Below are 17,830 nucleotides of genomic sequence, written 5' to 3' on the forward strand. Positions count from 1 at the left end.
ACAATATTAATCTAAGAAGTGAGCATAATTTAACTCTTCATTTAGACCTCCTGGTTGGACAGTATCCAAATTGAAGATCCATTTACATTCTGCCCTTAATAGAAATTTGTCCCAGTCACCCCCTCTTTTCATTTATACCAACATATTCAACTCCCATAAATTCTCAGGCATTTATCACTGCTGTTGTGAAACTCAAAAAAGTGGCGTGCAATGCACTGGTCTTAATTTTCTTATTCACAATATCACGTCTATGTTCTTTCATCCTTTCCTTAAATTCACGGTAAGTTTTCCCAACATATTGTTTGGGGCAGGAGGATGAAAGGACCATAGACTACTCCATAAGTTTTACATGTTATAAAGCCCTTGGTTCTATGAATTACACCCTTACTATTCTCCGTTTTGTTACCAATTAACATGTGTTTGCATATCTTGCATTTGCTGCATGGAAAATTTAAATTTTTTGGTTTCATACTTCCTAACCATATTTTTGGTTCATTATTTATAAAATGGCTATGAACTAACTTATCTTTCAAAGAGGGAGCTTTTCTAGCAGTCAGTAGGGGATAATCCCCTACTAATTTATGTATATCACTATCTAGTGTGAGTAAATGCCAGTGTTTAGATAAAATTGCTTTCAAATCCTGCCAACGATTGTTAAAGGGACGTAAAACCCATTTTTTTTCATTCATGATTTAGATAGAATATAAAATGTTAAACAACTTTCTAATTTACTTCTATTATGATATTTTCTTTGTTTTCTTGTTATCGTTATTTGAAAAGCATAAATGTAAGCTCAAGAGTGTGCATGTGTCTGCAGCACTACATAGCAGCAGTTTTGCAACAATGTTATACATTAGCAGGGGCACTAGATGGCAGCACTATTTCCTGTCATGTAGTGCTTCAGGCATGTGCATGCTACCTACCTAGGTATCTCTTTAACAAAGAATAACATGAGAATTAAACATTTTTGATAATTGAGGTAAATTGGAAACTTTGTAAAAATTGTATCCTCTATCTGAATAATGAAAGAAAATGTTTGGGTTTAATGTCCCTTTAAATGTAGTTATTCTTAATCTTGTGTCACCAGGTTTGTCCTTAGAATCATAAAGGAGATATTCCTTCTGAGTATGAGACGCTCTGTGAATGCCTGTTTTTAACCAATTTTTGCTGTAGCCTTTTTCTAAGAAACGATTTTTCAAGTCATCAGCATGTTTGTTTTTAAAAAAACTTTCATCAGAACAATTTCTTTTGTGTCTGATATACGGACCAATATGTATACCCTTGATCTGTGTGATGGGGTGATGGCTTGTAGCTTCAAGTAAAGTGTTAGCTGCTGTTGGTGTCCTGTAGTTCTCAGTTTTTATAATACTACCCGCCTTCATTAATTTCAAGTCCAAAAATGAGATTTCAGTGGAGTTGGCCTCATATGTAAATTTAAATTTTTTAGTATTGTTATTTAAATATTTCATAAATTCATGAAGGAGGTCAACTGATCCCTCCCATAACATTAGAACATCATCAATAAATCGTGTCCATGGGACAACATTATTCTCAAAAACTGTGGGATATCCAGAATCATTTCCAATTCCCATTTCCCTAAATATAGACACGCATAGGTGGGGGCACAACTTGCCCCCATAGCTGTCCCTAAGATTTGTCTATACAAATTGTAACAAATGTGTTGTGTTCAGCATATCTGATACCTCTTTGATGAAGATAGAAACGTGAGGCCTCAACACCCAAATCATGGGGTATTGAAGAATATAGTGCCTATACGTCGATAGTAACAAGTAATGTTTCATTAGAGAGGACCAAGCCATCTAATTTACACAGCACATCAGCAGTATATTTAATATATGAGGGCATGGTTATCAGAAATGGTCTTAGATTCCAGTCAACATATTTAGCAACTTTTCTAAAAGGCTACCCTGACCTGATACAATTGGGCGTCCAGGTGGTGGAATTTTATTTTTATGCAGTTTTGGAATTGTATAGAACGTTGGTATAGTTGGATGTTTGACATTTAAAAAATCAAATTCTCTATCGTTAATTAATCCATTTTGAAGACCATTTTTTAAAAATGGTTTCAAGCTCCTCTTTATATTGTATAGTAGGGTTGCCTGGTAATCTTTCATATTGCAATTTACAGGATACTTGTCTCTGACACTCCATCACATAGTCAGTGGTGTTTAATACCACCACATTTCCACCCTTGTCTGATGGTTTTATGGTGATGGAGTGATCATTTGCAAGTTCCCTCACAGCCATTTGTTGTTTTCTATTGATATTGCCAATGCCAAAGCTATCTGTATTGAGTAATTTCAAATCTTTTTCAACAAGTTTAACTAAATTGGATACATTTGACACAGTGGATAATGCTGGCATATATTTTGATTTAAAAGGACTGAAGCCTATATGTGAACTCTCAAGGGTATTCTCCATTGGTTCATTTTCCTGAAATAACTCTTCCAAGCTCTGCAAAGATTGTCTCTCTTGCATATCTACGTCCTCACTAGCTGGTTTATACATAAAAAAAAAAATTCTAAATAATTTTATGGGCAAAGAGGTTTAAGTCTTTCATTGTGGTGAATTTATCTAAACCATTAGTGGGACAAAATGTAAGTCCCTTTGAAAGTACTCCAAATGGGTCTCATTCAATGGTTTATTAGACAGATTTACCACTTTAAGATCAGTTTGATTTTTAATTAGGTCTTGCTGTTCTGTTGACTTCTCAACACATATCCTTTCTTGGTTTTGTCTTCCTTTTCTATGTTTCCTACCACCCCTTCTTCTTTGTTTCTGTCTGGTGTTTTCTTCTCTAAAAAAACACCCCTTCTCCTAAATCTGGACCTGCCCTGTTGATTATCACTTTCTTTATCATACAACTCAACATCCAAAGAAGGAAGAAGAACTGGAACTCCGGACTCAGAAAGCTGCTTGTGCAAAGGTTTTATTCAGCAATGTTGCTCATGATAAGGTGCGTAACCTAGAATACACCTGACGCGTTTCGCACATGCGCTTCATCAGAGGTCTCTTTATCATAATGATGGTTTCTTTATCATAGCTTTGTTTATCTGATTCTGGTGTAGCTGAGTCATATTTATAATCATAGATTTTTGCTTCAAGATAATATAGATGATCTCTAAGAAATTTCCTTCTTTTTCTAGATTTAATTTCCTCTTCTAACTTTCTAATCTCTGAGTTACACATTTATCAATATTTGAAGTATATTCATCTGCTTGCTGCACATTTTCCATTCTAAGTTCATTCTCCTTAATAATTAATTTCATTAGGCTAAAAGAACAATCAGTTAAACATTTTTCTTATTCAGTAATTTGCAGGACGCTTTGGAAGGCTGGTTAAGGTTCTCGGCACAGGATCCAGTGAGTCAAGAGAGTGAGTCAAACAGCTGGGAAATCTCTAGGAAAACCTAAATGTTCCGGAGGAGCTGTGGCAGTGAGACGTCACTCCCGCAGCAGCTAAAAGGTTTCCGTGAGTAAAAAGACGACAGCTTGAAAAAACACAGTCTGCAGTATCTGTTCCTCTCCATAACGACTCTAGGCAGACATAACATAAGACTGAGTTACCAACTTACCTTACAGCCACTAAAGTCCTTTATACCTACCTGGCTACTTTGACTACTAATGGCTAATACATTTCTGTAATTGTTCTGCTTTTGGCTGGCTATCAACAAGGGAACTGCTTTGCTATAAAAGGGCTTACGCTACTATATCTGCGGATAGCAGTCATCTTTGACATTCTGTTTCATATTCAGCTTGTCTCTTTCTGCTTTTGTATGACGGCTATTATTGACTCTTTCCACCCCAACTTCAACAAATAAAGACAGCTGCCTACGCAGGATATGAACTTGACATTTAAACCATACAGAGTACAGGTTTTCCCCTTGCGCGGGGACGGTATATGCGTTATATTATTATTTTTCTAACGTTTGGTGCAGTAATTATATATATTTTATGTTCAGGCAATAAAGGGTATACACTTATACTTAGCACTGTTTCGTGTCTGTTTGATGGGTCAAACTCTTCTATTTAGAGCATTTTTTCTTAATGAGCCTGTGCTGGTTTAAAGGTTACTCCTTTTTTTATCTCTTTCTTCAAAAATAAAATATATACTATATATATATATATATATATATATATATATATATACACCGTATTGTGCCGCATATAGGCCACACCCTTAAAGTTTGGTGCCATTTTGAAGAAATGTAATTTTAAAGAAAATATGCACATTAGTTGCACAAGCTGCAATGTTTGCAAGTGATTGAGACCTGGATTCCCAAATGTGCAAGCAATGAGTGCCAATGCAGGGTGCCAGATCCCAGGGGATCCTTTTCCACTTTCCCAAGAGTATAGAATAAAACAAACGGAAAGATGCTGCACACTCCTTTCAATGAATATGAAAAAAAACCCTTTATTAAGCCATTAAGCTGTAATGGCTGAATAAAGGGTTTTTTCACATTTGAAATCACCAGTACTAAGGAGTGCAGCATCTTTCCTTTGTTTTATTTTAACTTATCGTATTAAAGCAATTTTTTATTTATTTTAGCAGGTATGATGTGAGGGCAAAAAAAAAAAAACTTTCTTACCAGAAAATATCAGTATCGCAACTGACTCACATGTCCCTTGTGCTCTGCCCACTTACTCCCTCCTAATTCATATGTCCGTTCTCAGCATTACACTGTGCTCAGCATTACCGCATCTTCACAGCAGTGGCTAATGCATATGAGCATCCTGCCAAACCTACCAACTATCGTCCCTCTCGCAAAACCACCCAACTCCGGCGGACTACATTACCCATAAGACCACAGGGTGCACCGGAAGTTCGGCCATACTGCGCATGTATGATTTAGCCGAAAAGCACCCGATTATAGGCTGCGCCCCGCATATAGGCCGCACTGCAAATTTAAAGCTACAGATCAAGGGAAAAAAGTGCGGCCTATATGCGGAACAATACGGTATATATATATATATATATATCCAAAAGAAACAAACCGGGATTTTTCTAAAATTTGACACTCTTATTTGGAAAAATCCTGGTTTGTTTCTGTGGGAGCTATTATATTTACACAGAACAACCGGGTGGCTGACATTAGGACTGTTGGGTGGGCAGTCCAGCAGCGGAGAGGGGAGGGAGTGGGAAGGGCCCTTCACTGCGGAAAAAAAGATGAAAGGAGAAGGAGGGATGGAGAGCTAAAGAAAAATAGAGGTGTGGGTGGCCCTAACGATCACCGGAGGGGGGGGGGGGGGACACTATAGAAAACAAAAAAAAACATTAAAAGAAAATATATATATATATTAATTACTAAAACCAATAGCAAAACCATGTATGTCTGCTATTTCTGAACAAGGGGGATCCCATAGAAGCTTTAACAAACATTTGTGTCATGATTGCACAAGCAGTATGTAAATAATTGCATTGAAAACCCCAAAGTTGTGAAAAAGTTAACAATTTTATTATTTAATAGCATTTGGCGGTAAAATGGTGGCATGAAATATACCAAAATAGGCCTAGATCATCAATACATTGGGTTGTCTACATATATATATATATATATATATATATATATATACACATACATAGGATATAAAAAGTCTACACACCGCTGTTAAAATGTCGGGTTCTGTAATGTAAAAAAATGAGACAAAGATAAATAATTTCAGAACTTTTTCCTTGAATGTGACCTATAAACTGTACAACTCAATTGAAAAACAAACTGAAATCCTTTTAGGTAGAGGGAAGAAAAAAATATAAAAATAAAATATGGTTGCATAAGTGTGCACACCCTTAAACTAATACTTTGTTGAAGCACCTTTTGATTTTATTACAGCACTCAGTCTTTTTGGGTATGAGTGTATCAGCACACAGATTTTCAATCGGATTCAGGCCTGGGCTCAGGCTGGGTCATTCCAAAATTTTTATCTTCTGGTGAAGCCATTCCTTTGTTGATTTGGAAAGTTCTGAAATTATTTATCTTTGTCTCATTTTTTTTACATCACAGAAACCTGACATTTTAACAGGCGTGTGTAGACTTTTTATATCCACTGTACATACACACACACACACACACACACACACTATTGACAGGTAAATAAAAAAGGCTCTATTTCTTTTTTAAATAGGATGATAGCAAAAATTCTCAGGTATTTTGGGCAAGTTCTTCTCTGAAATTCCCAGTAACAAAAGGGTTTATTTTGACTTTAGCCTCTCTTTATCATATGCATTTATAATGAAAATATTAGAGGGATATGAAACCCATTTTTTTCTTTAATAATTCAGATAAAACATGCAATTTTGAGCAACTTTCTTTTTAGCCACCAATTAGCAAGCGCTACCTAGGCTCTAAACCAAAAATGGGCTGGCTCCTAAGTTTACATTCCTGCTTTTTCAAATAAAGATACCAAGAGAACAAAGAAAAATTGATAATAGGAATAAATTAGAGAGAGTTACTTAATATTGCCTGCTCTATCTGAACCGTGAAATAAAAAATTTGGGTTTCACATCTCTTTAAATATTTAGTATATACAGTCACTAAATATTTGACCTTCAGCACCTAAATAATTGCATAAATACAAATAGAATACTTTAGAAAAATAATCCGAACTGGGAAAACAGACCCTTTACTCTGGAGTTGCACATGTATATGAATTGTAGTAATTAGCCAAAATATCAACAGAGAAAATATTTTTATAAAGTTATAAAAAGAAAAATCCAAAACATTAGGAGCAGAAGTAAAATTTAGGAGTTGTAACTCCATCATTTGGAGCAGGGATGGGGACCTTGGCACTCCTGATATTTCAGAACTACATTACCCATGATGCTAAGGCACTCTGAAGTCCAGTTGAACATCTGGAGGGCCAAGGTTCCCCTTGCCTGGTTTAGAGTTATCAAACTCTGCTTTACAAGCCAATATAAGGACAAAATGATAGGGAGATATTATACAGTTAAGATACATAATATTAATTCATAAGCATGACTGATAAAAAATAATGTTCTATAGTACAAGTCTTAGATTTTGCTTTGTATATTGCAATGCTAATTCATTTTATAATATAATTCATATATTATTTTGAGATGTTTATGTTTGTACGGATTCCCTTGAAATTATGTTTTTTCAGATGAAGCATTATGAATGCATTTAAATATAAATTTAGAAATCATGTCTACATATAATGTATGTAATCAAATTTTCCTGTGCTGTATCAAAATGTTGCACCTAGTACTTCTGGCTAAATATAGGTATTAAAATTGTGTTACCTTGTTATCTTACAAAGGATTATGTAAACTAAATATAGACATAGCTATTCTAGTCACAGCTATCTTTGTTTCACGCTATAAGCAATATGCAGTTTTACATGACACTAAAAGCTACAAAACAATTAGGGCCAAAATTCTTTGACTGGGAAGTCTACAGCACCGGTCGCCAACCAGTAGTCCGTGGACCACTGTTGGTCCGCGAGAAGATGTTGGTGGTCCTTGACACCATCAAGCAGGAATTAATCTCCTCTGATGGTGTCACCCCTGTTGCGCCACATTCTAATAATGTTTCCGCGCACAAAGCCATTCGCCTTGAATTCCAGTAATTGCCATCCAGAAGATCAGCCATATCCCACCAGTAATATAGTAATTGCCAGTAACATCAGTCGTGGTTAGCTCACATCCATATTGAGAGCTTTCTGATATAATCTTAATTTATGACTTCAATGTCTGTCCATGATCATATGTAGTTTTGAATAATGGCTAACTGGGGAGGTAACTTGGAAGTCTTGTGGTTCTTTTAAACATAATTCTTGTTTCCTACTTTCTGCCTCTGTTTCCAGCTCAAAAGATGGCACTCACCATTCATCTGTCATTTGGAAGTATTCTCTAAGTTGTCATTATTAGTTAATTTCAATTCTTAAAAATATGTAAATATACTGTATACATAATGTAAACGTAGCTATGTACAGTGTGTGTGTGTGTATGCGAGTATATGTATGTGTGTGTATATATATATATATATATATATATATATATATATATATATATATATATATATATATATATATATATTTATTATTAGCCGCCATCATGTTAGTGGTCCACGGGATTCAAAATTGTGAGTTTAGTGGTCCCTGAGGTCCGAAAGGTTGGCGACCCCTGGTCTACAGACACCACAAAATCAATCAGGTAAACTGTCAGGTAAGACAGCCATAAGGGTATGAGGTTTGCTATAATGTAGAAACAAAGAATTAACTCCTTACTCACATGACAGTGAAATGCATCAGTAATTTATATTTGTCAATGCTTGCCAACCAGGGGCGCGATCCGATATACGGCGTAGTTTGCGGTGCAAGCGAGGGAACCCGCGTCGCCCGCAGTTTCAGCTCGCAACTCGAGCTATCCAATATACGGCGCCGTCAGATGCTAACGCGCCGTAAGTCGGATAAAACAGCGATGTCCAGAAATCTGCGTAAGTACAAATTTCTGGCGTCGCCAGTGACTTGCGCCACGTTAGAAACTACCGGCGCCTACAAAACCTGACTAAAGTATGAAATCACCCGCACTGTCTAACACGCCTCCTAAACATAGCCCGACACGTCTAACCCTCTATCCGCTATCCCCCCTCACTATCCTAACAATAAAAAATGTATTAACCCCTAAACCGCCGCTCCCGTACCCCGCCGCCACCTAATAAAGTTATTAACCCCTAAACCGCCGCTCCCGGACCCCGCCGCCAGCTATATTGAATCTATAACCCCCTAATGTGAGCCCCTACCCCGCCGCCATCTACCTTACATACCCCCTAAAGTGAGCCCCTACCCAGCCGCCATCTATTTTAAAATTATTAACCCCTAATTTAATCCCCCTACCCCGCCGCCATCTATATTAAATTATTTAACCCCTAAAATACTAAACTATCCCTACCACTAAACCTAAGTCTAACCCTACAAATAGCCCAGAAAAGGGCTTTTTGCGTGGCATTACCCCAAAGTAAACTGCTCTTTTGCCAGCCCTTAAAAGGGCTTTTGGCGGGGCTTTGTCACAAAGTAATCAGCTCTTTTGCCTACAATCTAAATCCCCCTACACCGCTGCCACCTATAATAAATGTATTAACCCCTAATCTAATCCCCCTACACCACCGCCACCGCCGCCGCCTATATTAAACACATTATCCCCTAATCTAATCCCCCTACACCGCCGCCAGCTATATTAACTATATTAACCCTAATTATATTAGGGTTAATATAGTTAATATAATTATTATATTATATATATTAACTATATTAACCCTAATTATAATAGGGTTAATATAGTTAATATCGTTATTATATTATATATATATATATATATATATATATATATATATATATATATATATATATATATATATATATATAAATAAAGTATAATAACCCTATCTAACTCTAACATCCCTAACTAAACTCTTATTAAAATAAATCTAATATTAATATTATTAATTAAAATATTCCTATTTAAATCTAAATACTTACCTATAAAATAAACCCTAAGATAGCTACAATGTAATTAATAATTACATTGTATCTATTTTAGGGTTTATATTTATTTTACAGGTAACTTGGTATTTATTTTAACTAGGTACACTAGCTAATTAAATAAACTACAAATATCTAAACTAGCTAATTAAATAAACTACAAATATCTAAAGTAAAATACAATTAAATAAACTAAACTAAATTACAAAAAATAAAAAAAAGATTACAAGATTTTTAAGCTAATTACACCTATTCTAAGCCCCCTAATAAAATAATAAACCCCCAAAATAAAAAAATGCCCTACCCTATTCTAAATTAAACAAGTTCAAAGCTCTTTTACCTTACCAGCCCTTAAAAGGGCCTTTTGCGGGGCATGCCCCAAAGAAAACTGCTCTTTTGCCTGAAAAAAACAACACAACACCCCCCCCCCAACATTACAACCCACCACCCACATACCCCTAATCTAACCCAAACCCCCCTTAAATAAACCTAACACTACCCCCCTGAAGATCTCCCTACCTTGTCTTCACCCAACCGGGCAGAACTCCTCATCCGATCCGGGCGATGTCTTTATCCAAGCGGCAAAGAAGAAATCTTCATCCCGGCGATGTCTTTATCCAAGCGGCAAAGAAGAAGTCTTCATCCCGGCGATGTCTTTATCCAAGCGGCAGCAAAGTCGTCTTCCATCCGGCAGCATCTTCCATCAATCGGCATCTTCAATCTTCTTTCTTCGCTCCGCCGATGCGGAGCATCCATCCCGGCCGACGACTGAACGACGAATGAGGTACCTTTAAATTACATCATCCAAGATGGCGTCCGTCGAATTTCGATTGGCTGATAGGATTCTATCAGCCAATCGGAATTAAGGTAGAAAAATCTGATCCAATCAGATTCAAGTTCAATCCGATTGGCTGAACCAATCGGAATTCGACGGACGCCATCTTGGATGACGTAATTTAAAGGTACCTCATTCGTCGTTCAGTCGTCGGCCGGGATGGATGCTCCGCATCGGCGGAACGAAGAAAGAAGATTGAAGATGCCGATGGAAGAAGACTTTGCTGCCGCTTGGATAAAGACATCGCCGGGATGAGGACTTCTTCTTTGCCGCTTGGATAAAGACATCGCCGGGATGAAGATTTCTTCTTTGCCGCTTGGATAAAGACATCGCCCGGATCGGATGAGGAGTTCGGCCCGGTTCGGTGAAGACAAGGTAGGGAGATCTTCAGGGGGGTAGTGTTAGGTTTTTTTAAGGGGGGTTTGGGTGGGTTTAGAATTGGGGTATGTGGGTAGTGGGTTGTAATGTTGGGGGGGTGTTGTGTTTTTTTTTCAGGCAAAAGAGCAGTTTTCTTTGGGACATGCCCTGCAAAAGGCCCTTTTAAGGGCTGGTAAGGTAAAAGAGCTTTGAACTTGTTTAATTTAGAATAGGGTAGGGCATTTTTTTATTTTGGGGTTTTATTATTTTATTAGGGGGCTTAGAATAGGTGTAATTAGCTTAAAAATCTTGTAATCTTTTTTTTATTTTTTGTAATTTAGTGTTTTGTTTTTTTTGTAATTTAGTTTAGTTTATTTAATTGTATTTTTAGATAGATATTTGTAGTTTATTTAATTTATTGATAGTGTAGGTGTATTTGTAACTTAGGTTAGGATTTATTTTACAGGTAATTGGGTAATTATTTTAACTAGGTAGCTATTAAATAGTTAATAACTATTTAATAGCTATTATACCTAGTTAAAATAATTAACAATTTACCTGTAAAATAAATATAAACCCTAACATAGCTACAATGTAATTATTAATTATATTGTAGCTATCTTAGGGTTTATTTTATAGGTAAGTATTTAGATTTAAATAGGAATATTTTAGTTTATAATATGAATTAGATTTTTTAATAAGAATTTAGGTAGGGGTGTTAGGGTTAGATAGAGTTAATATAGTTAATATAAATACTATAGTAACTATATTAACCCTAATATAATTAGGGTTAATATAGTTTATATATAATTTAATAACTATATTAACTATAATATACTTAGGGTTAATATAGATAATATAGCTGGCGGCGGGGTAGGTAGATTAAATTAGGGGTTAATAATTTTAATATAGATGGCGGCGGTGTAAGGGGCTTACATTAGGGGTTAATACTATTAATATAGGTGGCGGCGGTGTAGGGAGGGCAGGTTATAGGGCAAAAGAGCTGTTTACTTTGGGGCAAAGCCCCGCAAAAGGCCCATTTAAGGGCTGGTAATAGAGCTTATTACTTTAGGGATATTAGATTAGGGATTAATAATATTAATATAGCTGGCGGCGGTATAGGGGGATTAGATTAGGGGTTAATAATTTTTATATAGGTGCGGCGGTGTAAGGGGTCAGATTAGGGGATAGATAAGGTAGATGGCGGCGGTGTAAGGGGCTCACATTAGGGGATAGATAAGGTAGATGGCGGCGGTTTTAGGGGTTCACATTAGGGGATAGATCAGTTAGATGGTGGCGGTTTTAGGGGCTCACAGTAGGGGGTTAGTTTATGTAGATGGCGGCGGGGTCCGGGAGCGGCGGTTTAGGGGTTAATAACTTTATTAGGGATTGCGGCGGGGGATCGCGGTTGACAGGTAGATAGACATTGCGCATGCGTTAGGTGTTAGGTTTATTTAGCAGCTAGTTTAGGGAGTTACGGGGCTCCAATAGTCAGCGTAAGGCTTCTTACGGCTGCTTTTTGTGGCGAGGTGAAAGATTTCTCCATTTTCGCCACGTAAGTCCTTACGCTGTATATTGGATACCAAACTGCGCTGGTTTGGTATACCTGTCTATGGCCCAAAAAACTACGGGCGACGGCAGAAATATACGCGCGTAACTTCTAGGTTACGCCGTATATAGGATGCCAAACCAGCGCAAATATTGGCGTTGCCAGCTTTTGCGGGCGACGATTTTTATCGGATCGGGCCCCAGATGACTACCTTGAATATAAACACAAGTCTGCATTTTTATATTTCAGATATTTTCAGAAGTCATCATAATTTTGCCTTATAATGGATGTTAGGGCTGCAACTAACGATTATTTTCATAATCGATTAATCGGCCGATTATTTTTTCGATTAATCGGCTAATAAATATATTCATTTTTCCTATATTTAAAATAAGATCTACATACTGAGTGTTACAAATATAAACTTCCGACTAAAACTTTACATTAAAACAACTGTTGGTCCAATTTGTTAAGCAGCAGAACACATTTTTATAATTAAGCAAAACAAAACCACAAACTGTTTGAAAAGAGGTAGAACTAGTAATAGGTAGACTACCACTGTTTATAACATTCTGTTATTCACTCTTACAGAAACTTTGCAGTGAAATGCAAAAAATGTCAAACTGTCCACATGCTCCTGGCTGAGGCTGGCTCTCTTTTTTGCAAGTTATTTTGCCTGCAGCAGAGAAGAGGCACTCAGATGGTGTTGAGGTGCCTGAGATGCATAAATAGGGTTTTGCCAATTTCACCAAGGTGGGCTATTTATCTTTGTAAGTTCTCCACCAATGCAAGGGGCCTCTTAACAAAGTAAGCCTGGACTTAATTTTAACATAAAATTATCTTGAATATCTATATACAGTGGTTAATAACCATCTATAAGGTTAGGGAGAAAAATATCTAGTCAACTCTTAAAATAACAGATATATTCTTAGAGGTTGAATTTGGTACAATTAAAAATAGAAAGAAAAAAAAAGGCAAAAGGGCTAAAGACTATACATCAGTAAAAGGAGACAGCCTTACACATTTATCTATAGAGTACATATATCATCAATAGCAAGCAATCTGCTAAAAATTGTGCAAACAGATGATAGTGACATCAATTCATTTAACAAATGCCATCAATCTAGGGCTAGGTATAAATAACAAGCTTGGCACTATATCATGCAGAGCATAGTCCCACATCACCTGATTTTATATAAACAATCCAAATTATGACTCCTATTTTATTTCTGGGTTGCACATAAGACAGGAGTAGTTGTTAACTTAAAAAGAAACTTATACTGTCCTAAAAAAGTGAAAAGTAAAATATCTGTAGACGTCCTTTAAGCTAAGGGCATAAGCATATAACACAATACCATGTGCACGAGCTTATTGGGGTAAAGCAGCTGGTGCTGTGCACAGGCCAACTAATTGCAAACCAACTAATCAATTATGAGATTCGTTGACAACTATTTTCATAATCGATTATTATCGATTATGCCGATTAGTTGTTGCAGCTCTAGATCATGTAAAGCAACATGTTATAAGTAACTAAAAAGAACATATGTTGTCATCAATATGTCTAAAACACTGGTTTTCAAACCTGCTCTCATGTCTCCCTAGCAGGCCAGATTTTGAGGCTATCTGAACTGGAGAAGAAGTGAAATATTCAGCTGATTATTTAACATGGTTATTTTACCTACTCTCCACTCTCACCCAAGGTAATCTTGAAAATCTGGCCCTGTTGGGGAGGCCTGAGGAAAGGTTTGAAACCCAGTGGTCTAACATAGGGAGACCACAATCAAAGTTGAATGAGCAATTTATCTTTTTCATAAAAAAGTATGTGATCTTTCCACTAAAGGGCCCTTATAGTGATAAAATAAAAATCTCTAATTTGTAAGAACATGTCAATTTATCACTTGTGATGCGGCAAAGGAGCTAAACACAAAGAGTACTGCTCGGGGCCTGCAGAATACTGCTGGTCCTGAGCTGAGACTGCCACTTACCCAATTTGCAGTGCTAGTTGCACAGCTGGGTTGTGTGACAAGCAATGCTGATTGGATCAGCTTCAGTTTCCATTGGGACCATCAGTGTTCTGCAATCACCTAGCAGTACTTTAACTGTGTGTTTAACTCATTTGCTGGGGTTAAACATGTAGCTTTGCCACGTAGCTAGTGATCACATTACATGCTTTCACAAATAAGAGCATTTCTTTGTATGACTATAATGGTCATTTAAAGGAACAACATAATACCATGAGGAAATGAAAAATTTTAGCCAAAATGCCATAGAGTACACATGGACTAAATATTACAGAACTCTCACCAATAAAAACAAGGAAGATTCCATAACAGGAAGCACCCAAGGCTACTACAAATCCTTCTTGCAAAATCATAACAGAAAATGTTCTGCTTGTATGACACAAAAAAACAAACATTACACCAAAATCTCCCATAAGCAAAACTGCAACCAATCAAGGCATTCACATTTGCTTTGTAATAAATAAACCCCTATATCATGACAGACTACACTTTAATATATAAAGTTAGAAAATGATTGTTTCACATCACAATAGCAGTAATGAAAGCAAAAGACTGTTCTCCCATGAAGAAATTCATACACTTTTTTTCCATAAATTAATTCAACCAGCCTTTAGAATTTTACCCAGATGTTATAAATACCCCCATACATTTGTTTTAGGACAACATAATAGCAGAAGGCTCTTTAGGAATTACCAGATACAGAGTTACCCCTCCCCCGTGTAAGCCATTGTGATATTTCTAACAAAACAAGCAAAATAAAACGTAAACACAGCTTTTCACCAATCCTTTCTAAAAGACAATACAGTGTGATGATGCCACTTAACGAACAGAAAGCAAATAAATACTTTGTAGCTTCATGCGCATTTAGAACCACTGGGAAGATTACATCTAAAAATGCACCCTAGGAGCCCGAGCCACAGCTACTACTAATGCGAACTCTAGCATTACAGCGCATTATAGGAAACAATGTGAAGCCAACAATAGGAACCCCAAGATTCGCAAGGGAACCCTAAACTGGAGAGAATAGAGAAAAGCATGATGGGAAAGCAAACTACTACATCATATCCTACTGCAATCTAGACACTGGGCTACTAACGTGAAAACGTATTCGTAGCAATATGGCCAGTGTGACAGACATATTAATGGTTACAACTGTATCACTTACCATTAGATGTGTATAAACCTCTCAGCTGTCACCGGCAACTAACCGGAAAAGCGGGAAGCGCAGGCGCCGGACTAAAGGGGCGGAGACTGCTGTCACCAGTCACATGGTACCAAGAACGAGAAACATGCTAGCATTGGCTGACACAATTGAGTGCTGCGCTGTTCTCAGTAGTTGGTATCCAATCATATTCCACATAAGGTTACCTGACTTCCCTCCTGCTTGTTTGTAAGCGCCTGTTTCCATAGTAGATAGACGCTCAGCGAACTTCAAACAGGTGGTTCGGTCTCATGACCGCTGGTTACCACCGTATCAACAATCAGAATATTAGTGTGAGCTTGTGCCATGTTGTATTCATTCTGTGTTGTACACTCGATTCTCATGATTTACTTAATGTATTCCAAAATAACGACAAATTAGGCTTTTCTACGTTCCATATTATACTCTTTAGAACGCTCCGTTTCTGAAGCTAAGCTATTTGCTAGAACGTATATTACTGCGTACTGGGTACTGTTTTTCAACTCCTGCCCTCGCCAGATTTTCATTTTATCTTAAAGGGACACAACCCAATTTTTTTCTTTCTTTCATGATTTGGATAAAGCATGCAATTTTAATCAACTTTCTAATTTACTCCTGTTAGCAATTTCTCTTTGTTCTCTTGCTATCTTTATTTGAAAAGTATGAATATAAATCTTAGCAGCCCGTCCATTTTAGGTTCAGCACCATGGATAGCGTTTGCTTATTAGAGGCTGAAATTTACCCACCAATAAGCAAGCATAACCCAGGTTCTCAACCAAAAAATGGGTCGGCTCCTATGCTTCACATTCCTGCTATTTAAATAAAGATAGCAAGAGAACAACGAAAAATCGATCATAGGAGTAAATTAGAAAGTTGCTTAAAATTGCATGCTCTATCTGAATCATTAAAGAAAAAAAATTGTGTTTAGTGTCCCTTTAAGAACATAGGTAAAATAATCAGCTAATGGGTGAGAGCACGTTAATAATCATGATCAGCTGATTAACCTGATCTCGACTAGATAAGGTATCACAAAATTATGGCCTGCTAGAGTTACTTGAAGTGATTGTAAAGTTTAACGAATTAAAGCCCAATATTTAAAAATACTTATAAAACAGGGACCATTTAATTTATTAAACTTTACAATGACTTTTTTTTTTTTTTTTTAAATACTTACCTTTTCGTTACTGTAAACAGACGGGCGATCCACGGGCGACGGGTGTCCACAAAAATAAAGCTTTTGTCCCTTGCTGAGCTTAACAATTAAATAACTTCGGTCCCAAGAAACTTAGGGATCCTTGAATTCTTCATTCTTTGGTGACTGTTCACACTTTGGTCTTGGTACTAAAAACCTCCCAGGGACAGATGTGAAAAACCCCACACCGACACTTGCAGGGGCTGCCCTCCAGGAATTTGATGAAATATGGGCTGTACCCCCGAGTTATTTCCTATAGAAAGTAATAGAGCGCGCTGAAAAGATATACTTCGCTGGGGAGAGTGAAGTTAGCCAGGGTCCACTTTAAAAATTTAATTCTGCAGCCAAAACAAATCAGATCATTCTGCTTACAGTGTATATTATCTTACAATATCCTCTATTTTCAAATGCAGGTGTTTTTCAATTAGTTTAAAAAGTGTTTTCCATATTTTGATTACAGATTTTGTCAGACATGGAGAAGAAACGTCAGCTAAGCCTATGGAGCGCCTCTGTTCTTCTCATTAGCAGAGGTGGGCTGAAACTAATATGCTTTGAATTTTGTGTTATAAATATTGATTTCACATTGTTTTTTTTGCATGCAGTGTAGTTTGATTATGCTGTCTACTTTAAATCATTTATTTTCTGAACAATTTTAATACACATTTTAATTTTTCCATAAAATACAATTTTTGCAGAACAATTTTACTACGATTTTTAATGTGATTAAACAATACAATTTTATACTGCATATTTTTATATGTTTTTTTAATTATGTTTTTTGTGAGTCCTGCTGTAATGTATGCATTGCCTTCACTTACTAAAAAACAGGGAACACCTGTTCTCATGGTAAAAACGGGTTTTATAGAATTAGAACAGCGGCTTCAAATTACTGGTGAGATTTCTTATAGAATCTCACAAGCCCAAACAACCTTTTCTATGAAGTCTTTGGGCTCGATTTATCAAGCGATGGAGGACAGGGGAGTACATATATGCCCCTGTCTGCCGCAGCTCGCCTCTGGGCTGTAGGAATTCAGCATTGTACAAGAGTGCTATTTTGCGCTCTTGTGCAATGCCCTCCCCCTGCCTGCACACAGCCAATCCTGCGCGGGCAGGAGCTGTCAATCTCCCTGGTCGTAAAATTCTCCACCTAAGAGGTGGAGAAGAGTTAGCCAAACAGC

General features: G+C 36.9%; 1 protein-coding gene across 1 annotated transcript in view; it reads right to left on the reverse strand.

Moving 5' to 3' along the window:
- SCAPER (S-phase cyclin A associated protein in the ER) overlaps window positions 1-15,515 on the reverse strand; it is a 907,354-nt gene extending 891,839 nt beyond the window's left edge. Inside the window, exon 1 of the mRNA XM_053719295.1 lies at window positions 15,446-15,515. Coding sequence (XP_053575270.1) covers window positions 15,446-15,448 — 3 coding nt within the window. The 5' untranslated portion in view covers window positions 15,449-15,515. The remainder of the gene's footprint in view (window positions 1-15,445) is intronic.
- Window positions 15,516-17,830: the final 2,315 nt, after the last annotated feature.

This window comes from Bombina bombina, chromosome 6, assembly GCF_027579735.1.
Source record: "Bombina bombina isolate aBomBom1 chromosome 6, aBomBom1.pri, whole genome shotgun sequence".
NCBI classification, from domain to species: Eukaryota; Metazoa; Chordata; class Amphibia; order Anura; family Bombinatoridae; genus Bombina; species Bombina bombina.